The sequence below is a fragment of the Rhopilema esculentum genome, chromosome 11 (assembly GCF_057945365.1).
Source record: "Rhopilema esculentum isolate cy_ngs chromosome 11, ASM5794536v1, whole genome shotgun sequence".
In the NCBI taxonomy this organism is placed as follows: Eukaryota; Metazoa; Cnidaria; class Scyphozoa; order Rhizostomeae; family Rhizostomatidae; genus Rhopilema; species Rhopilema esculentum.
Genome location: NC_142825.1, coordinates 9,069,836 through 9,096,237, shown reverse-complemented (window position 1 = coordinate 9,096,237; position 26,402 = coordinate 9,069,836). Strand labels below are relative to the sequence as shown.

Genomic DNA, 26,402 nt, shown 5'->3' with positions numbered 1-26,402 from the left:
ACTTTATTTATGTAATATCTTTTAAAAACCCTATCAATTTGACATCCCTTTAAGTTTAAAAGTTTTTTTTCTTTTCAGGTTTTGTTTTTAGCCTTTTTGTCTTGGAGGACTTCCATTTAAGTATTGTTTTCAAAACATTTTTCGGACCCTTATTCTGATGTTTTATGCTCTGAGGAGTGTCAGACGAAAAAGTTTTAGCCAATATGTTGCAAATTTTTTTCTTTTTTCAAAGCCATTTTCAAGTTCTGTACTGCCAAAAAACTGCTACCTTAAATCATTTTTTAATGTTTTCTATCAAAAAGAAATGCATGAGCTTGAGATTGATAGTTGTACATTAAATGAGTTTTGCAAAACACCAGTTTCAGATATATGTATACAAATAGTTTAGAATTAAAACCAATTATGCCAGAAGATATGAAGTAAACACGATGAGCTTGATGTTCTGTTTGATGATTTCAAGCAGCAAAATATAATGCAGCATCTAAAACATAGATTTATATTTAAACAGAACTTTCTAAATAATTTAGATTTTTTATTGTTTGACGATGTTGAATTATCTATAAGATGATGTATGGGCAAAGACCCAGAAAGAAAACTTTTACTTGCAAGAATTCCTGTAAATAAAAACATCAACTGATCAAGGAAAATTTATGATAGTTTCAGATTTTTGATTTATGAATTGATTTATGATATCTTATATTAAAACTTTTGGAAGTTTTTATGATATAATCTTTTGCAAACGCAACATTGTGAACCCCGTAAGAAGTTAGCGATGAAGTTGATGGTCTTATTATTTTAGATTGCTCAAATCTTCTGGTTTTCACCGTTACAATGCAAAGATTACAAGGCTAAGATGAAAGGAAAGCACTCTTTAGAAATTTGAATCAAGTTGGTGAGTAGTAGACTAAGTTTTTAAAGTTTTTCAAACTTCTACATGTTGTTTTCTAATGAAATGGTTCCTTATAAAAGAGTGTATAGGCACATGCAGGTGAGGATGTTTTCTCATGTTGTAATGATGGCTTCCTTCATTTGTTGAAACATTCCAAAAAGACATCGAGGGGCCGGGCTGCTTAAACATTTGTCTGCCAGAGAATCTCGTCTTTTCTTGAGTTACTTCCACTGAAGTATGTTTAAAGCTGGTAGAACATGATCAAACTTTTGCATCTCAGAAATTTCTTTTGCTGCAAAGCTCTAAGCTAATTGATTATTTTCAGTCCTGTTTCCAGAGTTTGTAGTCATTGTCGTAGACAAATCAATCATAATTTACGTTTGAAAAACACAAGTATGTACAACGCTAGAAGAAATTTCTACTGGATATTGTTCCTGATCCGCTTCATTTGTGTTAGCTTTCCTACAAAAGATTTCTTTAGCTGAGAAATTTGTTTTCGATCAATCTGCATACTTAATCTCCTTTGCGTCTTCAATACGGCTATCCTGTTCATATATTTAAATTTTTTAACGCAGGGCTGAGCTAATGTTTTTTGGGCTCTCTCTCGGACCAAACACAGATCGTGCCCATATATATGTTAGTGTGAAATTTCGAGCATATCATTTAAACCTGAGCTAAACGCAATTTCAAAGGTGCTTGAACAGTTATGTAAACTTTGAAGCCTAGGTTTTGGAAGCACCATGAAAGTTAATGAGCCCAACAAAAACATTCTATTATCATAAATAACAATGTTTATAACATTTTTTCTAGGGATAAATATGATGCATGGTTTTCGAAAATATCCCTAAAGCTAATAGTTCTCTTTTGCAATGCTTATGCCATGTGTAGGGTATCAAAAGTATTGCACCACCTCAAAGGCGGAGAGCATGAATGACCGAAAGCTATTGTTATGCGAATTAATTGTGTTTTTAAGTCGCGAATAGAAATGGGTCGGAAGTGAAACGGCCACTAATCAAAATTTTAATTTATCTAGAGCATTTGTTTAAAAAATTACAGTAACAGACGTCTTTTGACAGTTTCAAATTATCAAACAAAGTGGTGCAATCCTTTTGATACCTTAGTGTAGATAGCAAATGCACGAAATCTTTGCAAAAAGTTGTACAGGTTTTCTTGCTTTGCTGTTGGAAGGTTTACCATAGAAATTTACACAGGGCAAAATGTAAAATTGCCGTCTGAAGAAGCCAAGAATTAGAAAAAATCTATGCTAATGACAGGTTTACTCTGGAACCAAATTTACAATGTTTTGTACCTTGGTAGGGAAGGGGTAGGGAGGGCCAAAGGTATTTTCTCCAAGTTTCCCTATTTGAACAAAATTTATTCACTTTTTACTTCTACTTACAACTAAAACTTCACGAAAAAATATTTGAACATTGTGCTTCTATTTAGATTGGCACTCTGCTACTGGTATAGTAATTGTTTTGATTGCGATTCCATGAAAAAAAAATTGGTACTTGCATGTCCTCCATATTACATGTTCAAAGTAAAAAGCCCCCTAAAGTGAAAAGCTGTATTTCGGTCCATGTGCTTGGCAAAAATAGTTTTAAAGCTACTGGAAGAAACGCGAAAAATATCATCTTTCTTCTTTCACAAAGTAATTTTTGTAAGTGATTTGCAATATTTTCAGATAATTGATATCGAAGCTCGGAATGAATTTTCCATACCTTTTGATATTCAAGTATAACATGCTGATTATGAGCTTTCCTATGCTACTTATTTTTCGATATTTTGCCTGGCTTTTCACTAACATTTTTTCGCATTATAATTTTACACTGATGTTAAGCTTCTTTTAAGGCAATCAGTATTTTGGTGACATTCTAATGTTTTATACATAAAATAGAAATAACAAGTTATGACTTTCTATAGGGCATTCTATTCATTGAATTTTCCATAATTCCCTTCTGCAAAATTTTCTAGGTTCACGAGCAATAAATTTTGCTGACTGGCCGGATCCACTAAACACCATTCGCGCCTCCCCGGAAACCCATAACGAGGCAAATTTTCAATATGGTTACTTTTTGTTCAGTTGTATTCTGACGAGGTATTTAACAAATTATGCATTGTTGTTCGGAAGACATGAACTCTGCAGTAACAATATTTATAGGATTTGTTCTCTTTTTAGTCATTACCTTGATTTCCAGAGCTGCATGGCTCCTTTTTTCTCGGAAAAATGAAGCTTGCGAGAAAAGAGACGGACCTATCAAGACTTTGGTGGTGGTTGGTTCAGGTAAACAAAACAAAATCTGCTGTCTGTTATCCTGAAGAAGCCCTAGAGCATGCTTGTGCGAAACATCAACAAGCAACTGTTTAAACTTAACAAGCTATTTATCTTTGCATATTTTGGTGTTTCTTTTTCGCATTTTCAGTTATATTTAGCAACACAAAGAAGAAAAGAATGTTTGGCAAATTTCGATCCCTTATTTCAAAATTTCGAAAGCAGCAAATTCAAATTCTTTTTATATTCAGCAACTTAGTTGCAAATTGATATCAATGAGGTTATTATATAGTTATTTACAGTCCATATAACAAATTATTTTAACAATATATAGTTGCCTAAAAAGCTGAGAGGAACCAGAACGATTTTCGAGCCCAGCACCCCCCAATATTGAATAATGTAATCTAATGCCAAATTCTCCTTATTGAATAAGAAACTGCTTACAAAACCCTTTTGTTAATATATCTTTTCTGAGGGATAGCAATGAGCAGGTTACATGCATTCCTTGATTTTACACCTGAGGATACACTCCTGCTTTTAGTACTTTTGGCTTCTGAAATTCTTAGGATGATCTTGTAACTGTATTTTTATCCTCAGGTGGTCACACAATGGAAATCCTTGCACTTTTAAGAGGGCTTTCTGTGAAATTTACGCCAAAGGTGTATGTGATTGCTGACACAGATAAAAGAAGTCAGCATAAAGTGTTGGAGTTTGAAAAAAGTAAAATTGCAGAATTTGATGGGAAGTCAGAGGTATGATTAGATTAAAGAATTAGACTGAAGCGCTATGATATAAGCTGGAAGTAATTATCATTAAAGGCATTTAGTCATGATAAATATACTGGGTATACCCTAAGTGCCAAAATCGGCTGAGTCATGATTTCCATGACTGCGATGCTATTGGTTGACCTTGAACTGGTCACATGAACTCACCTCCTACTGATTAACATAACAGTTTCCATCAATAGCAAGTTGTCAACAACGAATGCCAATATCACATGAAACAGCAGCGATCACGCCGAAACCAAATGACCCCCTATAGAGAAAGCCTATTTACCATGACTCAATGCCTTTAACAAAGTTTATTTCCACTCACCTTTGGTAACATGGTCAATTATTAATTCGCAATTATAATTCCATGTGCTGAATACTTTATGATGAACTGAGTAAAGCCCGATATGGAAACCTGGTAGCATGAATTTTGTCAAGAGTTCAATTATGTAGTAAATTTGAGTATGAGTATTTCAATAGTCTTATTATTATGACAAGATGAACCAACTCTTGAGTCTGCTAGAACTAACTTCCTTTATATTCTTTCTAGTTTAACATAAGAAGAATACCAAGAAGTAGAGAGGTTGGGCAGTCATATTTAACATCAGTAATATCAACAGTCGTATCATCATTTTTTTCTTTCTCTATGGTGATCCAAGAGATGCCTGATTTGGTAAGTTATGAAAAAAAGATTTGTTTCTGTGATAGTCATTAACAGCTCTTTTACCAGACCTCATCAAGATTAAGTCATGTATATTTCAAATGGATATATGGAAATTTCTGTTGCATAAACGATCATATATGAACCTATACCAGAACATTATGTTAGTTTTCCAAAAAACGCATGCAGAGTATAAATTTTTGCATCTAAGAAAATGTTGGTCGTGTTCTTCCTTCTTGAAAGTCCCATAGCTTGGGTCAATTGCAAGTTCAAATTATGAAGCAATGGTCAGATTGCAGCATCTGATTGGGTGTTTTTCCAAAATGAAACAAATCGTCTACTTGGGTAAACAAAATTTACCTTTTTCTGCTCTACTAACAAAATGCCCTTTTATAACATAGTCTTTGATGAGCAACATAATTGTTGTATGCTAATTTTTTTCCAGGCTTTAATAGCTTTACTTTTCAAATGAATCATTTCCAATCCTACAATTTTATTTTGTCTCTAAAACTGGTTAACTTTGCTGGGAATTTTAACTGGTGAGCGAGCTCTGTATTTTTCCCATTATTTTAAGGGTACTAATTGCAAGGTTGAAATCCATGTCAATATAATTTCAGATTCTTTGTAATGGTCCTGGAACATGTGTACCAGTCTGTATCTGTGGCTTCTTATTAAAGGTAAATTACTTTAAAGAATTTTTACAAATTATCTTCAAACTGTTAATTATTCTGTATAAAATCCTATTTGACAGGTTTTTTGTAATAAAATAAATTATTTCTTTCAGTTGCTGATGGTAAAAGATATAAAAGTTGTGTACATTGAAAGCATCTGCAGAGTCAAATCATTGTCCCTGTCTGCCAAAATTTTGTATTATGTGGTTGATCGATTAATTGTTCAGTGGCCAGAACTTTGTGAAAAATATAGCAGGACAGTTTACTTAGGGCGTACAATATGATCAAATGCACAGTTATTTTTACAATTGTTAAATAGTGATAAAGTGATGGAAATTTTAAAATGCATATTAGATTGTGAAAACATTTCCTATTTTTTTAATTCTTTACAGCCTTTCCTATCATGATTTAGTTTGCAGCTTTAAGGACACACTTTAAATGGACCAAAGGGATAGGTGGGTAGAAAACTGGTAATCAAACTAGCAAGCAAAAGTTTGGAAATTTTCTTTAGGTCGCACTTTTATTGCAACTTTTTGCCCTAGCTTGGTTTTTGAATTTATGATCCTCTCCCCCAATCATTTTTTCAATTTCCGCCCAGTTGGGAAACAAAATGGAAACGAGGCAAGCATATATACATTTCTGTTTTTCGTCCACTGATCAGCGCTTTCGTCTCGTTTCGTCCACTGATCAGCCCTTTTGTTTTAGGCAAAATGAGCTTTGATGATAGGTGTACCTGTAAAATATTTCCGATAAAAAAGCTTTTCTTGAAGGATTTTGCTTTGGTGAATTCAGAGATACTTACTTTGTGCTTGGGTGTCTAAAAATGTTTAAATTCCTTACGGAGCAACCAAAGGTTGAAAATCAAACTCAGACAGATGCAACTGAAGCTCTTTTTTGTTGAAACATTGTAGTCTGCGTAGCTGTTTCTAAATTCCGGAATTTCCAAGCTGTGTTTTGTTGTTGCACTGTGATAAAATTGAGACCATACTTCAATCTCTTTTAAATTACTCTCCTTATAGCTCGGAGATTTAGAAAGTGAAGATTATTTTTCTTTTATAGAAAAGACAGGTCTTAAAAATGCTTGCTTTTCGGAAACAAATGTTTGTAGCCAACACCAGAAAAACTAAAGACATTATTTTTTTGCCTTTGAAAAGCAGCGTGAGTCTGAAGGCCTGACATACTTAGTGACCCTCTCTCGTGGTCCTCGGTGATTTCAACCCTTAAGGCGATGTGCCCTAGAAATGATGTTCAGGCATGACACGCCCTTCCATCAAGCATGACACGCCCTTTTGTCGGGCATCGAAGCTTCCTTCCCCCCCCCCCCCTTCAATGAAAATAGTGAAGTTTCGCCCCTGGGGCGGATTTAAACACAACTTGAAATAACTATTATCTCAAGCTTTTCACTTAACTTTTACTAGTGACACTCTATTGCTGTAAATTTTCTATTATTTCAATCAACTGTAATACTAAAATTATGAGTAAAACCTAGGTTCCTTGTTTTTATTACGGTTATTTTTTGTTTATTTCTCCCGATGATAACCTATTGCAGTTAGGAAATGTGTAATAAATGCAGGGATCACTGACAACTCTGACAACTGCGGGTGTCTCGCTTATTGTGAACCCTGTGAATTGCCACGCGTTAGATGGCTGCACGGAAGGCGCATTTGATTGACAGAAGGCCTCTGATCTGTCAAGTGTGATGTGATGCAGACATACCGAATGTTGTTGAAGCCTAGTTTGAGACACGAGGAGGAACATGGCTGCCTCCCAACAACAATCGTCGAACACCCTACCCCAAAATGTAGCCGGCATCCTTCAACAACCGTCAATTGATCACCAAAACATAGGGAATGGACAGGAAGAGTTGCCAGAATACAGAAAACAAGAGATCGGAGATATCTTACAGCAGATAATGAACATAACAGATCAGTCACTTGATGAGGCCCAAGCCAGGTAAAATTTAATGTTTTGTAGATCTTTTTTTACGTCATCAATTATAACATTGATAACTTAGCTTAAAGTTCTTTTAGTTCAGGTTTTTTTTCCAATGGCTGTTTTTATGTAGTCACATTACCCTAAGATTACGCGTACTGCAACTTGGTGTCGCCATCGGAAGTTCGCTTGTTGCCGCTTCAGAGAGACTTTGCCTTCAGCTTGGCTTTAATATTCTTGGTTTATTCATCTGACAATCTTATAATCGCTCTATATATCGAGTTAATATGAATGGGTTATAATCGCACTTTTAAGTCGCCCTATTTCACATTTTTCTTGCGATAATATAAGTTTTGTTTTGCCGGTTACAATATTGATCCTCTATTTGAATTTCCTGTTCTCCTACAAGTGTGGGTTTCATTAGATTTAGAGGAAAGGTTCGAAGAAGAATGAATTGATTAGAAACAAACATTCATTGATCTAACTGAGGGAAAATCAAATAATGTTCATCGGTTTATTCGACACTCGTCAACAAATTTAAGACTGTTGAATGAAAATAGCAACAAATCAGAATTAACGAGAGAGAGATATGTTTAGGTAAAGATGACAAAGATGATAGGAAAGTAATGGTGTATAAAAGCCTTGTATTCTTGCAAAACCACTATAAACTTTGATATTTATTTATAGGTACTTCATTTTTGTACCCCTCCCTGCTATCTTTGTTTTCATTGTGGCTTTTGTTACATATTGAGTCCCTGTCAAACATTAAAGTCAAAGCTTGATGCAAAATCAGGGAAACAAATCATTAAATGAAGCAAGTATAGGAAAGCTAAAACTTGATTTGAGTTGGAAAACAAAAACCAACAAGATATATCAAGTAAAATCCCTCTGCTTTTTATAAAAAAACAGTAAACTGAAGTTCTAGCTGACTGTTCTTAATTGTTTTTAAAAATCTGAGTCTGGATTGTTCTTGATTTGCTATGTTATTAGGGTGTAAGCAGTATGATTGCCAGCTATTGCGCTCTATGGAAGTCTTCTGGCCAGTCCAAGTTTGAAAGTTCACCTGAAAACGCCCCTTCATGGCAGAAGACTTTTAGTTTCTTGAGATGAAACATTGTTTAAAGTTATATTTGTTTTTAATTTTTTACTAATTTTGAGGCTCGTGTTTTTATAAAAAGATTGTATTTTAAATGGTAATTACAGAAACACAAGATTCAGCAAAACGTCTCAGGGAGCTGTGTCCCATGTTCTTTTTATCATGTGTATTATTGCAGTTGACAATAATATCTCACTGTTGAAAGTCATTTTAACCACAAAAAATGCATACAATTTTTATTAATCAGAACTAATTTAATTAGTTTAATATGTAAATTATCAGTTTTTTGTACAAAGTGCTTAACAAACCTTGTGTCTACCCTTTACTAAATTATTGCCTATTTTTATATTTCTATCAGTTTCTTTACATACATGTCATTGCTGTTTTTATTCAGTAAGGGGTTAGGAGAGCTTGATTGTAAAAACCAAAATGACTTGCAAATTAACAGTTCAAATTGAATTTGGAGAAATTAAGATGATAAGTGATATACAATTCAATATCTTGTGTCCAGTGTTCCAAGCTTCAACCTTGCCCAGGATGTAAGTTTGCCCAATTTACCTTCCTAAAAATTGTCCTTGTATGTTTTGAGAAATATTTTCTTTGAAAGTTATTTGAATAAAATCATCAAAGATTTGTCTTAATGCAGAAGATTGCTTTCATTTTATATATATCCTTGTCAATTTGTCCATTGGTCTTCCTCAAAGCAACTGCATCTTTGGATAACAAGGATTAAGAAGAAACTGATCCTTCACAGCAACTGATAGCTGAAACTCCTTTTTCACAGTTTTAGTGGCATTTTGGCATGCAAAATGATTTTTATCTTAATTTTAGTATGGAATATGGGTCTATGCTAGCATATATTGGAGAAATGATTGATATTCACAAATACTTCGAGTATTCTATTGTGCAAACCAAGCATATCCCACACCTTTTTCTGAATTTCCTGATTTTTACTGAAGTTTGATGTTCTTCCAAATTTCTAACGTAAAATTATTTTCAAATCTTCCTCAAGAAGAAAGGTCAAATTGTTACTACTGTTGTTTTCCATACTTGCACAATACAAGCCTGTCTTGTTTTTAAAAAATGTTCATTAGTAAAGGAAATTTTTTTATAAAATTGGAGACTGGCTAGTAACATTTTCACTGAATAGTTTTTACTTAATCTGAGCCTCAATATTGTTATGAAATTTATACTTTTAAAAAGTGTGAATCAATAAAAATTTATAGAGGGAGCAAGAAAGCTTAAGAAAACTCTGGCATCCTCATTATTGGTAAGGTACAAAACTCAATGCATTCAAAACTTTGTGATATGAAAGAATGCTTGATGTGCCATCTTCAACATAAATTTCTGCAACCTTCTGCAGCTTTGATACGAATCTGCCTCAAACATGGTCAAAAGAACTAAAAGTTCCCTTAAGCAACAACCAACATGCTTGCAGAAAGTGTGGAGTTCATTTGACTGCTTTCTTGTCCGGTGCTGTATATCATGATAAATCATGGTTCAAGATGTGCTAAATAAAGCTTCCAGATGTTTTTAAGCAGATTTTGAATTTGTTTGTTCATATTTGCTCAGTTTGCGTATGCCCAGGCAAGGAATTGTTGAGAATACGTTTCAATCATATTGTATATAATTGATATGCAAAGTTTGTGTTGCTTTAAGACTATTTGCTGCCTTTTTATTTCCTTTAATTTTTCAGTTTTGCATCATTTATTCTAACATGCATGCATTTCCATGCTTGCTTGAATATCAACTTCAGTGTTAAAAAATGAGCACACTGATTTTTAAAAGCAAATCCACCCATATCACTTTTGCTAGAAGCACTATTTAATGGGTCAATCTGACTTTTCAGGAAGCATGCTTTGAACTGCCACAGAATGAAGCCTGCACTGTTCAGTGTTCTATGCGAAATAAAAGAAAAAACAGGTAACGGCATGTTATTTCATGTTTATATTAATTTGCAGCTGTTCTCTTTAGCCACATGGCTTCTGTTTATTGAATTCATTTCCAAGCCTAGGGCTAAACATTTCTACAAAAAAGTGATTTATTTGCTTTGATTAGACCTCTTTTATTCCCTATGTAAATTTGATTCACATTGTAACGAATAAATCATATATTTTCTTTCTGAATTAATGTTATTTAGATTATCAGTTGTACTTTGAATTTTTGTTTGACTTAAACCACATTCTTAGTTTCCTTATAATGTTTTAGTAAATGTTAACTGAATGTCAACCTAAGTTTCACTCATTATTAATATTTAATTATGTTGTTGGTTGAACATCTGGATATTTCCTGCAAAAATACTCCTTTCACATAGGTTTTATTGTTTTACTTTTTTGGACTTTTTCAGACTGAAAGGTATGCCAGTATGAACTTAATATTTGAAAAGCTTAAAACCAGCAAACTTCCTCCCAGGCCTTGCTCGGAAAGAGCCTCGATCGAGCAGGGGTCCCTAAAGTTCACCTAAAAACAACCATGGACAATGATTAAATGAGCACCTGAAAATGTAAAATGATATTGCTATGAAGCTAAATATTGTTTTAAAGTAATTTTGATCAAACTTAAACTATCCTCTCAAATGACCATAATATTATCATATAAGATTTGTACAAGAGTTTATACCATTTTTTATCACATCTTACATTTTCAAGGAAAACATTTATTTCCATGCATAGAAAATACTTACATATAAAAAATTTGAGAGTTGAATCCTTTGAAACACAATGTTTGAAAATGCTGTGTTTCCGTTTGGACCCAAAACTTTTGATTTGTTTTCACTAAGAATACTGAGCTTACCAACACCATATCGTATATGAGCCAATTTTTACTTTTTTAACTGCTCCTAAAGATGCATTAAAGACAGTTTTATTAGAGGCTTAAAAAAGATCTCCTTGAGTTTTGTAGGAGCTCCTTTTATGGAGCACCTTCATTTTGCTTAAGCAAGGCCTGCTTCCTCTCATGATAAATCCAAAGACAAAGCTATTGAAACTAGCCTGGTCATCTGAGGCAAGTCACAGCTCTGATGAGTCCTGTTATGTTGAGAGGAGTAGTGTAACATTTCTCTAAACCAAACACCAAAAACAATTAACTTCCCAGAAATGCTCCCTCGTTCTTTTAATTTGATTGTCCTGCATGAATATTTTAAATTAAATTAGTTCATATCAGGACTTCGAGTTAATCTGTGTGATGATTCTTCATAACTTGTCATGGGGATATTCCATATCAAGTGTACCCAACTTGTAAAGTGACCCTGAATGGATTTTCCTAATAATTTGCATGGGTGCAAGGCTCTATAAGAAAAGCTCACGTACCTAAAATTTCAGGGTTCTAGGTCAACTTGTTTCTGAGTTATGACAGGTCAAAAATTGCAAAATTTCCAAAATCGGGGGCATTTGGACCACACCCAGACTCTCTTAGCTTCTGTTCTGTAGCTAAAATCTCACCTAAAACAAAGATTTTGGTATCAAATGAAGGCTCTTGTAATTCCGAATCTGACTAAAAGAGCACAAAAAATCTGTCTCTCAAGTTTATTTACTAAAACAATGCACCAAGATTTCCAATGTAGACCACATCCAATGGGCAATTTTGATTTTGATGAATTTTTTTCGAATATGCTTTGGTTACCACAAACAGGTCAAAGTTTGTGGACAAATATTAAGTTCAAACAGGACAAATATTAAGTTCAATCCTGATTTCATTGAGCTGCAAAAGAACCCTTTCAGATTCACTCTTTGTCAATTCATAAGTTCCTCTGGTGATTATTTCTGGATTGGTCAGAAGACCCTGGATACTGGGCTTACCAATTGGCTATGCTACAGTGGTATATGACAAAAAGTGGTGTGTCATTTATGCTATCCAAGTAGCTCCAGACGAGAATACATTGAAAGTGAGTTTCCTTCACCACCACAACCCTAATCTTTTGTTCCCTTTCCCAAATCATCCAGACAGTTTAACTATTGACTTTTCAAATGTGCTTACAGTTTTCAATCAAGTAACAACCACTGGGCGAAAAAATAAATTGACAAAAGCGAATCTGAGAAGTTCTTTAGCAGCTCATGAGTGGACCTAGATCCCTGAAATTTTGGGTGTGATCTTTTTATATAGAGCTCTACAACCATGCAAATTATCAGCAAAGTCTATGAGGGTCACAGTGCAAATGAGGTTTTTGAGTACACTTGTATGGAATTCCGCCACAGTTCCTATGAAGTATTTCTCATATGATAACTTGCATTGTAAATAGTTTATGATTATGATCACTGTCTAGATATGGTATGGTAACACTTTAGATCATTAGAGAGAACAAGCAAGTAGACTGCCCACCAAATTTCAGGCTAACATGTAACTTCTCTCTTCCAATCCAGTGTTTAGGTCATCTGAAGATGGGAAAATCCTTAGTACATTCCTAATATGCATGATAAGTGCTTGTGCAAGGATTGACAGTATTAGCTTGTTGAGACATTTAAGGCAAGTAATTTGTATATACCTTGGCACAATGCAAGAATCCAAATAAAAGCTGCCAAACTTCCAAATAAAGTTATCCATAAAGCTAGTGAAACAATGTTTGGTTAACAAATCTTTTTTTGCCCAAGAAAATACAAACAGGATTGTGTCAGAATTAAACTCCTATACACTTGAAAGTTAGGTAAAATGGTGGATGTAAAGTGTTATGGTTGTCTTAATGATAAATTATTGCAGTATCTAGAATTATTTTTTTTCTTATGAATCTAGTTTTAAGTATCAGAGGGTCTCAAGATGAAGACCAAACAGATCCTCAGCTTATGCGACTTGATAATATGTTATTGGCTGAGGGTGTAGCTGGACCAGACAAGTCTGGAAACGCAGCGTTGGCTGCTGCTGCTGTACACGATTCACAAATTGAAAACACAGAATATAAGCAAAAACTGGCCCAGATAAGACAAATTTATCACACAGAACTGGAGAAATATGAGCAGGTCCGTATAACATTTCTTCATAATGCTGCTATCGTTTATTCATTAATTCATTATCATGAAAAAAGGCAATAATCTTGTAGAGAAATGTTTTTGATTTACTGAATTCTCCCAAAAAGTATTTTCAAAAAATGATGAAATTGTATGTTTAGAAATGTGTTTGTGGCATTTTCAGCGAATTTCCCTTTGTAGGCATGCACTGAATTCACAACTCACGTGATGAATCTGCTGAGAGAGCAATCTAGAACAAGGCCAATATCTGCTAAAGAAATTGAAAGAATGGTCAGCATTATTCACAAGAAATTCAGTTCAATTCAAATGCAGCTTAAACAAAGTACATGCGAAGCTGTAATGATACTGCGATCAAGATTCCTTGATGCCAGGTTTGTACTAGCCTGCGTGCAGACTCGGAAATTTAAAAGAGGAGAGAAAGTAGAGTCTGCGCAACAGAGCTGCTTTTCTTGTTCGCTGACATCAACATTTTATTCTAAGCACTATAGAACATTAGCGTGCAATGTTTTTCTGTAATTTTAGTTGTTCAAAAGAACAAACAGACCTATTATATTATCCTGATACCATTCATTTATACTTCTGCTCGAAGGCGCCACTTTGAAAACCAAAAAAAAACAATTGAAATTCCCCCAAGCAATCAAATTCGGCTCCTTGATTTTGAGGAACCTGTGAACAAGAAAATCGGCTCTGCTTTGCAGACCCTACTTTTTCTCCTATTTTCAATTTTGTCAACAGAGTCTGGACGCAGGCTAGGTTTATACAAGCTTCCATAAAAATGTTTCTTCAATTGCTTGACTGTTTTTCATATATCGAATTTGCATTGCAACCCATGTTATTTTGCAATTTTGAAATAATTAAATCAATTATGCTGTTTGGACATTTCAGGATATTATGCATTTATTCTACAACTAACTGCACAGAATAGTTACAATTGTTTTTTAAGAGTATTGGAGAGCTTGTTACATTTTAAAAATCTCAGATTTCATGTTCATCAAAATGTATAGCCGTGAATTTTGTATATATAGAATAATGATTTTATTTCCAGTGTAGCAACAATGTTAGATTTCTGTTGTTTGGGCCTGGAGCAAATGCTTTGTCAGACAATCTTGTATAAACGGCATGCTATGCTTTCTGTTTCGTTGTAAGCTTTCATTCCCTGCTATTAGGAACAAGCAAAACTGCTCAATTTTAAGTATTAAAATCCCCATTTAATTTTGTATAATTTAAAAAGTTTAATTTAGGTTCAAAATAATTTCAAATTTTTTGTAGGCGTAAAAGGCGGAATTTCAGCAAACAAGCAACAGAGATTTTAAATGAGTATTTCTACTCACATTTAAGTAACCCATACCCAAGTGAAGAGGCGAAAGAAGATTTGGCTAGAAAATGCAATATTACAGTCGCACAGGTGAGTGTAACATGATCAAATTTGCCTTATTTGCAAACGTTTTCTGATCTTTGATAATTTTGTGCAAATTTTAGAAAAATCATTTTAAATGGCTTTGAAAAAATCAAGCATAACAAAACTATCGAGTTCGATCTATGTTCTGAAGTTTTAAACTCTGAAGAGTGTCAGACGAAAAGCTTTAGTTTACTAAATGTTTGCTTTTTTCAAAGCCATTCACAAGTTTTGTACAACCAAAAGATTGTTTAAAAATCATTTTACGAGAAGATTTTAACACGATTAAGCCAAAAACACGTTAGTGGAGCGGAAGAGTTCGAGAACGTTTGGGAGTCTCCTTGGTAAACTGCAATTTAAAGAACATAGCTACCTCTTTGCCAAGGTTCTGCTGTTCTAAATAATTAAATAATTATGTGGATTTTGCATCTCTGTAATCAGCATTTTGTGAATATATATACTCTGATCATCAATTAATGTTGATATTTCAGAAACATTTAGATTCACGTAATATTTTTAGGTTTTCCCCACCAAATTCTTCCATCAATCGTGCCCTGTTATCTTGTTTGTCCTTCCTTGCCATAAGGATGAATTTTTGGACTTAGACAGCCCCATCACTCATTTACCCCTTGCTTTCCAAAATCTTTGTGTGGGCTACGTTAGTTTAAAAATAATCTCTTGTATATTTTTCCTGAATGATACACATGACTCTCGCCCTGAGCTTTTATTCATTGAAAATTATTTTAGGTTTCAAATTGGTTCGGAAATAAGCGAATCCGTTATAAGAAAAACATTGGCAAAGCCCAGGAAGAAGCCAGTTTGTATGCTGCGAAGGCTCAACACAGCTCGTCAGCGTCAGTTTCGACTTCTGTGGGTAATTCGGCTGGACCAGGATCAGGATCAACTTCAGCTCAAGGTAATAAAATTCCAAATTGTATTAATATATTTAGGTATTCAGACAGTCCCGCGTGGAAGGAGGATTTTGTTCATTTATTTGTTCATTTTACTTGATCTTCAGTTTTGGTGATTCCAGCTTGGGGACGGTCACTGCAAACGGATAAAAGCCTAGCAAAACTATTCAGAAAATAAATCAACTTAATGTATGCATTCGGGATGCATATTAATGTAATGTATGCATTCAAAAGGTCTTAGTTTATCAGTACCTTCAAGATCTGTTTGATTATTGAAGCGCATATTAAAGCATTGAGATCAGTTTTTATCCATAAAAACCAGCCGGAAAAAATTAAGTTAATCAGCTTTGCAGCTGTATGACGCAGATGCGCTGGAAATTGTTCTGTGGATTGAAAATTCTTTTTTAGATCCTCAATATGATACTGCTTCCTTCAGTTTCTCCAGTGTCTTGTAGATAAGCAAGAGAAATGCGTCAATTTGAAATGGTTTATCTGATTTGAAGCCTAAAATTTATCAACTTCAGGTCAAAGAGGTGTATCTACTGAAGGTGAGGGCTTTAGTGCACCAATCAATGGTACAGATTTTCATGGTGGTAGTGCAGTAGGCATCAATGTGCAGTCACAGGTAAAATTTGTGCTCTTGTTTTGCTATCTCTATTGTGATAAAACGTGTTTATATGGTAACTATTACCGTTAGTGTATCCTGTTATGCAGCAAAAACTTGACGAACCTTTTTTCGCAATTTCACACGACGAGATGCTTAATTGACCTTGTTGCAAGAGTTAAGGAGGAGTTTTTATACGGCTATTATGGAGCCTGTTACTAAAATTCTAACAACTTAATCATTGAATAAATTCATGCCTGATGTTCAGTTTCCATCAGGTGAAAGTAGGAAGGTGTGTAATTAGGAAGGGTGAACGTATAAATCCGCATAAACTTGCTAAGGGCGTAAGTTAAAGAATTTGCATTTGTGAACCCTTGTTGGCTAGTTGCCTTAAAGGCAATTGGTCTATCCAAACTTGCATGCAATACGATTTGGTGCTTATTGTCTTGCAAAATCTCTCATTCTGAGGAGATTGCAACTATTTTGTAGGTATGCATTCACCCTTTTCTGTTAAATGCCTAGGTAAATAGCCCAGTCGTGTCGTCGGAAATAAGCTAAAATAGCGCCGTAACTTGAAAAAATATCGCGAGCAATAGGGACAGCCTGCTTTAAACAAAAGAAGCCATGAATACATTAAGGGTAAATAAGAATCATAATTAAGTCTTTAAGTAAAAGAAGATAAAGAAAGTTTGTTATGTAAGAAAGATTAACAGGCCTGGCAGAAATTGCTAGATACTGTAAAGATAGATCTTTAAATACTATGGTCTACAGAACAAGATGGTTTGATTTGCTACTCCTTTATTGGATATCATTGAAGTATTTGCTTTTAGAATTCACTGCAGTATTTTACAAGTTATAGGTTAAGTTGGTAAAAAGTCTCTGAAGCCAGTACTACACTGCTATTGTTTCAGCAAATTAAGTTCCCACCCTCATTTATTCGGCCACGTATTTATAGATCTGAGGTCGCAATACGGTATGAAAATCTTTAAGGCAAATGTAATTGTAAAGAAACTTTAGGTGCTAAAAAGTACAAGCTACTTATTAAAAAATGCGCTTTGAAGCTTCTTAGGCAATCTTAGTTTGATCTTTTGTAAGTGGGGTTGTGTTTAACTCTGTAGGTGAATGAAATTAGACACGTGATTGATGAGACTGGGTCTACTGACCGGCCACAGCAGTCATTCCCTAATCAAACCCAAGCAGGCAAGGTGTGTCCACGACTTTTATTGAACTTTTAAGATCCATGAAAGTTACCTTAAGGCATTGACTGACCGGCTATTCCCCTTTGTACCTCAGCGTCTTATAGTTTATGCTGGAATTTAATGCATCGCCATTAGATAGTTGATCTATACCTATAGAGTCAGTAAATCCGCTAAATTCCGCATAATGTTAAGGCTGGTTTTCCGTTATAAGCAGGCTTTGTCGCATACGGTGCCTCTCGTTTGTCGCATACGGTGCTTCTCGTTTGTCGCATACAGTGTCTCTCGTTTGTGTATCCACATCCATCCTGTTCTGTTAAATTATTAGCCGTGCTTGGTTTGCCAATCATTATCTTGAAGCTGCTTTTTTAAAACCAAAAGAGCAACTTTCTTCAGCTATAAAATTATTAGCTGAACACCAACCTAATGTCGTATGAAAGAATCAGACATCTCTCATCTCAATGTTTGTCACACAACACAGACCTATCAGCATTAACACAAGCCAAGAGACGTGGTCCTTTCGGTTGGAAACTGAAACTTTTGTAGGGACGGAGTAATAACAGATTTATGATACACTTTAACTACGTTGCTATAGGAATAGCAAGTTATCCGTTGAATACATTTAGAGCAATGTTTAAAGTAAAAAGGGTCGCTACCTCCCCTCCCCCATACAGACAGGCATTTCCTAGTAGACTGCAGATATGGCTAGCTGTGATTTAAAAGTTGCTTCTTGCAGAAAATATTTATTCCTCTTCTATTATCTTGCCTGCGTCAATTTTCAGCATGTAACTCCACATACATAGATGAGATGTTTCCATCTCGCCATAATAAGCTACTAAACTATTGTTTGATTGTTCTTCACGATTTATCTTGATCAGTCCTCGCCCTTTCATTTTTTTGGCAATGAAAATTTTGTGATCCATTGCTTAGCCAGTTATCAAGCTCTTTATTCATTTTTAGCCTTCAAGTTTCAGCAGTCTCTTTGACTCGATAAATGCATGGGCTGGAAAAGCGGATGAGGTATATTGTTAATCAATTCAGACTTTCGTTGCGTAACAGATAACTATCAGAAAATTCAGTGATGATCAACGATTGATCAACGATACTTTTTGTAATAATGTAATTGCATGTTTGGTAAGCGTATCTGATCTGATAATGAATCGATCAAAAACAGAAAACTTCACTGACAAATTGATAAAAACCAGTTTGATGTTGGATAAAAGCCCTGAATTGATATTAACTTGATAGTGACATTTAATCATAGTTCAATGCAGTTTTGTGGCAATGGAATTTTTCTGAGCATTTTTTATATGATGAAACCATTAAGTAACTAAATGGTGCAGTTTCATACTCCCTTTACTGTTGTAATGTATAGAGCTGTTGATTTCTTAGTATCAGATATTTTTTATTTATTTAAAGAAGATAACACATAAGCTAGATTTTTTTTCTGATGCATTTGTTGGTTTGCAGGGCAAAGATGAAGACAATGAAGATGATTTAGGAAGCGATGAAGATAATGACCCTGAGAACGGTAAGGAAGGTGAACTTCTTTGAGTAGTCAATTGAAAATTGTTTGCTTTTAAGTCTACTTTTATCATTTGCTTGGTAATATCAGCTGACTACTACAAATTAAATTCAGCTATGTTTTACTTTCATTGATGTGTGCATTTTTTCTCAACGTTAAAGGCAATCGAGATATTCCAGGGGCTTAAAGGCAATCTGTCACGACGTTGATTGATTATAAGAACAAAGATATTTTTTATTGTTTCCAGTCCCCCTTTAATTTATCGCATTGTAAAAAATATGGCGGAGCGCTGGAATCGTGTTTAGGCTATTGTTCCAGCTATTGTTCTCGTTAACCAATCCACAACGAGACAAATTGTCTTTAAGCTTTCACTCAATCAAAAGTTGACCAACAACTGAGTGGGATTGCACTCACACGCTCACTGATTGGCTTATATTGATTGAAAGATGGCTTAGGCCGCTTTTATATCTGTCGATTGCCTTCAACCGGCCAAAAAATCACATTTTTAATTCTTTGGCCAAATCATGCCGAAAACAAAACAAAAGTTATAGACGGTTTGAAAAAGTCAATAGAATCCACGATGGGCAGGTGTGTGATCATCTAAACAGAATATTGTAAATTTACATTTAATACCATAATTCCTTAACAATTAACTACAGCTAGTTTATTGGCTAATTGTAGAAAGAAATTTGTTTGTATTATAATTATTGTTTATCACTGAAAGTCGAATTTATCATTTTTGTAGATTTTTTTCTTTGATAGTGAGAATCAGCGACCACGTTCGAGAAATATTTGCTTTGAGATTGAATTTATCTAATAGAAAAACTTTTTTATCGAAACTTCACAACTTTCGGTAAAAATTATCGACACCGGACATGACCACCATGAAAAGAGATTCAAAGTAATAATGTCACACATCAGATTTAAAGTAATGATGTCATATATTTTTATAATTTTTGAATTTGAACGACATAACCTAACAAAGCATCTTAAAACGCCTCTGAATTTTCAAAACTGGTTGAATATGGTACAATTTAGCTGAGGTACGACCACATCAATACAATCACTTTTCCCATCAAATTTGTTCTCGATTCTGAATTTTAGGAATCAAGACAGATAAATAATCTTTAATTTGCCATATCTCTCGAAATTCTAAATGTCTTTAACCGATTTAACATTCTAATCATTTCATAGTGTTCTTTCAAGCTATGCGATCAAAATTAAGAATTCTAAAATAATGCATTTTAACGACGTTGCATTTAAGAACTCTATTGGAATATATTAAAGTTCCTAAAATGGTTTAGCCACTGACATCGGTGCTTTAAAAAAAGAAAGGATAATAGATATTGGCATAAATCTGGGACAGTGTACTAAGGATATGGCAGGCTTTGTTTATTTGTGAGAGCATATTTGCCCATTTTCTGGAGATAGAAAGCTTTTCCCACCCTTGACGATTATTTTCCAGAATACGCTTTGAGATTACATCTTTTTATATCCACTACAAGCACACAGTGTACGGCAAACTGTTCACGTTTTATTCTATCATAACACGTTAAGTGCTTCTGACTCATGATAATCCATTTGTTTGTAGATGGTTGAATCAATAAGTTGCCTTGCTGAAGATGTTGCTATAGAATTCTACAAAAGGTCAGACCAGAACAGAACTTTATCAGAACGGAGGAGTATTTCTTTTAATGATTTTTAGGCTTCTAAACAATATCTTCGGTTATAGAAATTTTATCGAGTTTAGTTATGTTGTTATTCATGATTTGTTAGTTATAGATAGATTTTTTATAGATTATATTTGTTATTACAGTAAAAAGAAATGAGAGTCAATTGATCCTATCGGATAAATTTTTGAGTAGAATGGTGTTATATTAGATCACACATTCAGTAAATCATATTAGTCTATTGTCTCTTGAATCTTCTTCGACACCCATGCGACTGATAGATTGGTTATTGGGGCACAATATTGGACCGACCGCTCTTTGCTGCTTGCACTTTCACAAGGTGATTGCTAGAAAGCAGCATTTTAAAATTTTCCTAAAACGATGCTTTTTCATCCTTTCTGGCAGTTAGTTTTCGAAATCACGGAATGTCTCCCTTTCTAAAAAGGTGAATTGTCCTCTTTTCAGAGACGAGCAAAGTAGTTTTCATTTCAAGTTGTCAGTCAGTATTGCCAACATTATCCCATTGCCTGTTCATGTTACTGTACACAAGCCCAGAAATTTCGTTCTCTGCTCCGATAGCTAAAGCTATGATGGCAGTAGCAATTTGCATTCTTTATTTTCAATAGACCTTTTCGAGGTTCACACCCAAGGAACCGCCATTTCAGGTATACTGTTGTGTAATATGTTATACATGATTTTCTAATGATGAGTTCTAATGAAACACCATTATGATTTGTATAAGTTGATGGTAAGGTTCACGTGAAACTTTACAGAACACGCTGAAAACAGACAAAACTCTGCAGGAATTTTTCTTTTCTATTTCTCCGGTCAACGTATTCGATTTTGAGGATTTGTTCCTGTGCAACTGCTTTCGTTTTTAAGCTTTTTGTCATAATTTGTTTCGTTGATCTTGAGCTGACGTATGAAGAGCCAATTGGTTCCAAAAAGCAGGGTAAACTGTTGGCACATACCCCTATATTTTGGGATGAGCTTGTTTCCTTAGAAGAGTTTCCTTCTTTCCCTTTATCTAACGCTGGATACAAAGTCTTTCAAAAAAGTTGCTGTATTCTATTTCCTCTCAAAAGTAACTTTCCTCTATCCTCCGATTCAATGTTGAATGCATGCTTTTGGAGCACAAATGATAGAGCAACCAATTCAACTTTGATTCTCATGGGGAATTCTAAATTCCGAACTGCTCAATTCCAAACTAAACTGATATTTATTTTTTTAGTACATAGAATTGTCAGATTCTAATGATGATTGTTGAAAATGCCCTTTTTTAACAGACAGTGCCCCTTCCTATCGGTGCCCCTCGGACTCTGAAATGCGCTCGACGTCCGTGGAAAACCGAGATTAACTTCCAAAATTTTTCTTGTAAAGGTAATATTGTATACGTACCCTACATGATAAATGTCGTTGTCATATCCTGGATCCCGGATTCTCCACAATAATTCAATCTAAGAAATCGAGTCTTTGCATTTCGGACGATGATTTAAAAATACTTTTATTGAATCATTAAATCAATTTAATGCACTAATTTTCATACAAAACAAAGGTAAATGTAGAATGCTCCAGTTTAGTAACACTTTGGGAGATTGTACTCAATATTTCCTAGGAGAATTTTATTAAATTTTAATTCAACACTCGAGGTCCTATAAATAATTTTTCATGCTAGAAAATTTTCCAACAGAAACTTGTTGGAGAGAGTTTTTGCAGCTGCAAAAGTGTTGGAAAGTCACCCCCTGGATTTTTCCTCCTCCGTAGTCTGCACGCAGGCCACAAAAGTGAGGCGCGTCAATGTTTCTACGCTTTTTGACATTTCTTGTCAAGATATTTGCTTTGAGTCCTGAAGTTTCCAACTTTTTTTCTGATTGTCCAGTGCTCGTTTCAAGTTTTTTCATATAATAAAGTGTAACGGGCGTAAGCCACTGGCATTACCAGGCATTCGCTTTCTTTTTTCTCAATGGAGGCTCAACTTTTGTTGTTAGGAGAGTCGTAAAGAGGCTATATCATAAGCGTGGCGCGGTATTGGGCATCGAGATCATCAGCTATGATCAGTTAGGTCACCAACTAATGTTGTTTGCCGCTGCTTTAAAGGTTATCTGATTTCGATGAAGAGGTTTGGTGAGAGTTTTGGATAATGTAAGACATCAAGATTTGTGTTTTGTTTCTCCTTGCAAAACTTGATGAGATTGTTTTATGGTTATTTGATTGTTGCATGCATGTAGAGGGGGCGAAGCCAAACAAATTTTTGGAGGGTTAAAGAAGTGATTCTACCGACAAAAAGGACGTGTCTTATTCTTTGAGGGTGTGGTGAAAAGATAAATACTCATTTATTCCTTCTTTTATGCGTTTCTGTTTCAAAGTTCATACTTTGGTGTTATATTTTGAAAGTTCAACTACTACAGAAATGCTAAAATGTTACAATTGTTGCGTAAAGGTTACAGGGTGAGTACAAATAGTTGTTACTTTTGCCCGGCAAAAATCCTTAATGTGCCAACGGACAAAGTGTTGCATTGGCTCCGACACAGGTTGGAAAGTGGGGTGGGGGGAGGGGAATGGAAAATTTACCACCCATAACAAAAGATTTTGTGAAAAGTTCTATTGTTTTGCAAAAAAGTTCGTCGGAGGCGCTGTGTTGGGGGTACAGAGCTCTTTGGCGACGCCACTGGTTGCATGCATGCATGACATGAGAAACTCATATTTAAGTTCAAATTCAAATATTTCATTTCACAGCAATTTGTTACCTATAATTTAACTATCAAAAAATAAGAACCTACTGCTAAATTTAAGATAACTGAAAAACAGGAAATAGATATTAACATGTTTATTTAATAACGGTTAATATTGCAAAATGGAAGCTGTAGGACATGTAGAAAAAACTCATTAGAGCTATCTAGCCATATGCCCCTGTTTGACATGAATCTGTGTAGTAATAAGATTTATGAAGTATGAATCTCATTTTCTCTTGCTTTGACTGAGAGTTGCGGGAGAAGGAAAAGTTCTCTAGCATTGAGATTGGGTAAGGTTTTAAACAGCGAGGGAGGAAAGAAAACAGTAAGAGCAAAAAGTGAGCTGAGATCAAGAACCAAAACATGGCATTTTTCCTTCTTTCCCTAAGGTCTGTCCCCAAAGTTTTAGCATGGCTACTGCCCTTCTCAATTTTTCCAAATAAACAAATAATCATGTAGTATTTTATTAGATTTTTTTCTCGGAAATGCTTTTTAGCAATTTCAAAAAATTTCTTTCAGGTTGGACACAACCATTGAGGGTCCTCCTATGTCACTAAACTTTTTTCTTAGCCCCCCCCCCCTCCCAGGTTCAATTTCGTGGCCACGCTCTAGATATCAGTGAGAATCATCTCAGCTTCATGATCTCCAAACTATCCGACTCCACTATCCGCACTACCTCTTACATTTTCTGCTGCAGAAATAAGACTTGGAATAATCTTGAACTTCTTCAATTCTAATGATTTCTGCTACTGACAACTTCCAAACCAAAAAAACGACAAATAAACTTTTTCCTTTTTTTCTTAATTTTTTGTGCTTCTTATAGTCTTTATCTTGGTAAACCCTTGCTAGCCAATTACAAATTACTTTGGTAAAAGCGAAATTTGTAATTGTAGTTTAAGTTGAATTGAAAATGAAAAGTTTCCATACTAATCACTTGAATAATAGGTTCTAACTTCATTACTACTGAATTTCGTTCTTGTATTTTGCAAAAAGGCTTAGGCTAAACTGGTACTTAGAAAGAAGTAACATGAAGCTTTTTTCTCCAAGGGAAGCGCTTATCAACATCGTTGAGATAAAATGCAATGAACAAATGGACTCCTATGCACATTGCGTGAATCAAAATCCAGAGACATGGTTGGAAAAATGCTCAAAGGAAAGACAACAACTCAATGAATGTTCTTCACAGCAGTAGGTGTCAACATTCATATATATATATATATGTTCAGATTGAAGTATACATGTCTTAGTGTAGGACTTAGTGTAGGAGAGTGAGTATTGATTTCTTGCGATATCTGTCCTTGATAGAAAAATGAATTTTGATATGAAATGCTATTTAAAGAAAAGGTATTTTATGAAGCTAATGTTTCTAAAAGTCAGTAAAGGGCAGGGACCGCGAAAGCTGGGGCCAATGGGGGCTTTAGCCTTAATATTTTTCAAAATGTACTTAAAACCATGCAAAAATCACCCTGCTCTTTGTTTTTAACATGTTTAGCCCCTAAAAAATCTTTAGCCCCCTTAATAAGTAACATGTTCCGTGGTCGTTGGTTAAGGGGGGGGGGGCATTTTTGATAAAACCCTTTCCCTTCGTTGCCTGGAGTTATACGTTGGTTGATTAGTTGAAATGTAGTGATTTCATATTGTAACATAGGCCATATTCCTACTTTTTCATCGATAGTCCATCACCATGATATCCACTGACATCATTCACGGCATCACCTGGCACATGACATTCCCTTCACCATTGTACACACATTCACACATCTATGTCTTGCTGATTTCTTCCATTACATCATCATTACATCATCGTAACTCATTCTTAGTCAGCAATTTGATTTCTGTATATAAGTATCTTAATTCGTAGAAAGTCAGTCAGTTCAGTTCAGTTCAGTCCAGATCAGAGTTATACAGCAACACACATCTCTCTCATTGTCTCCGTGTTCTCTGCACGTTAAATAAGACCGGAACAAACATCAACGATGGAAAGTCAAAGGAATCATATAGGAACCAATCAACACCAAAAGTCGTTCCTATAGAAATAACTGGTTGGTTGATCTGACTGAAGTGGTTGACTTGCTGGAGTGGCTCATTGGTTGCATCACTGCTTGTTGGTTGGTGGGCAGTTGTTGTGGCTAACTTACTGACCAGCTGGAACCCAGATTCGAATAAGCATCAGAGGGTTTTCTTCAAATCAACCCTTTATTTTATATCTATCTGAAATCTGTTTGGGTTAGATGAACAAGACCTTGTGCTAAAGAACAAAGTCCTCTCCTGCCATTCATGCAGAGTGGGAACTTTCTCGACTTTTTTATGTCCCAGTAAAGCATTTTTTTGTAGAAAATATGGCCTTTAGTGGACATTGAGAATATTTGATAGTACTAGATCTCCTTGGCTTTACTCTTCATATAATTTCTTAGAAAGATGTGGCGAGCAAGAGATTGATTGATATTTCTATCTTTTCTTTTTTAGCCCTGTCATTAAAACGGTTAATAAAAGATGTTCTAAAGAGTTTCGAACTTATGACGACTGCCTTCGGCAAAACTCAAGTGAGCCGCAACGATGTTCCGCTGAATTAGAGCTATTTTCGTTGTGTGCAGAGGAAGCTGCGGCACTTTATGACGCATCGGAAGAAAAACCATGATTTTGATCAGGCATTCCCTACGTTTTCGATAATTGCTCTTCTTTTCCGAAGGAGTTTTAGTCGAGTCGACTAGAGCTATCGCGGTGCAAGAATGTTTCGTGGAAACAGTTTTATGACAATGAATAGAGTATTTGTTGAAATGGAGTGTGCCACAAACGGGTAAAAAATCAAATTTTAAATCCCTTGTTTTTATTCATAAAATTATAATAAAAACTAACATCCCGTGAAATGTTGATGCATTTGAGAATATCTATTTTGTAGTCTTATAACTGCAAAAATTATTTTTGTTTACTGATATTTTGGCTGTTGCCAAGGTTTTGAGAACCAGAATATGTTTCTAACACCTTTTGACGGTCCAAGGCTGTTCTATCTTTCGCATCGTTGATTATTGAATCATCGATGGTTAACTTCATCGCAAAGAGATTCTTTCCACATTCTTTTGAGATTTTTCTCTTGTTTCGTTAGTTTAGATATCGAATCA

At 34.8% G+C, this 26,402-nt stretch overlaps 2 protein-coding genes across 4 annotated transcripts; both read left to right on the top strand.

The window, feature by feature from the left end:
- The first annotated feature begins 2,939 nt into the window (after nt 1–2,939).
- LOC135693357 (UDP-N-acetylglucosamine transferase subunit ALG14) lies at nt 2,940–5,636 on the top strand. Of its 2 annotated transcripts, XM_065211809.2 has the most exons (5): nt 2,944–3,173; nt 3,759–3,913; nt 4,482–4,604; nt 5,210–5,269; nt 5,377–5,636. In XM_065211809.2, the coding sequence occupies exons 1-5, from the start codon at nt 3,002–3,004 to the stop codon at nt 5,545–5,547; spliced, it is 681 nt and encodes a 226-aa protein (XP_065067881.1). In that variant the 5' UTR covers nt 2,944–3,001; the 3' UTR covers nt 5,548–5,636. The 2 variants fall into 2 exon arrangements, with proteins under 2 accessions (XP_065067882.1, XP_065067881.1); XM_065211810.2 differs by lacking the exon at nt 5,210–5,269 and having other exon boundaries at nt 2,940–3,173.
- Nucleotides 5,637–6,959: 1,323 nt separating this feature from the next.
- On the top strand, nt 6,960–26,158 carry LOC135693355 (pre-B-cell leukemia transcription factor 1). 2 transcript variants are annotated; one of them, XM_065211804.2, is made up of 13 exons: nt 6,960–7,216; nt 10,141–10,214; nt 13,017–13,240; nt 13,430–13,620; nt 14,519–14,654; nt 15,393–15,561; nt 16,081–16,181; nt 17,279–17,365; nt 18,317–18,376; nt 18,827–18,887; nt 20,473–22,693; nt 24,331–24,471; nt 25,750–26,158. In XM_065211804.2, the coding sequence occupies exons 1-11, from the start codon at nt 7,020–7,022 to the stop codon at nt 20,478–20,480; spliced, it is 1,308 nt and encodes a 435-aa protein (XP_065067876.2). In that variant the 5' UTR covers nt 6,960–7,019; the 3' UTR covers nt 20,481–22,693; nt 24,331–24,471; nt 25,750–26,158. The 2 variants fall into 2 exon arrangements, with proteins under 2 accessions (XP_065067876.2, XP_065067878.2); XM_065211806.2 differs by lacking the exon at nt 17,279–17,365 and having other exon boundaries at nt 6,962–7,216.
- The last annotated feature ends 244 nt before the right edge of the window (nt 26,159–26,402 follow it).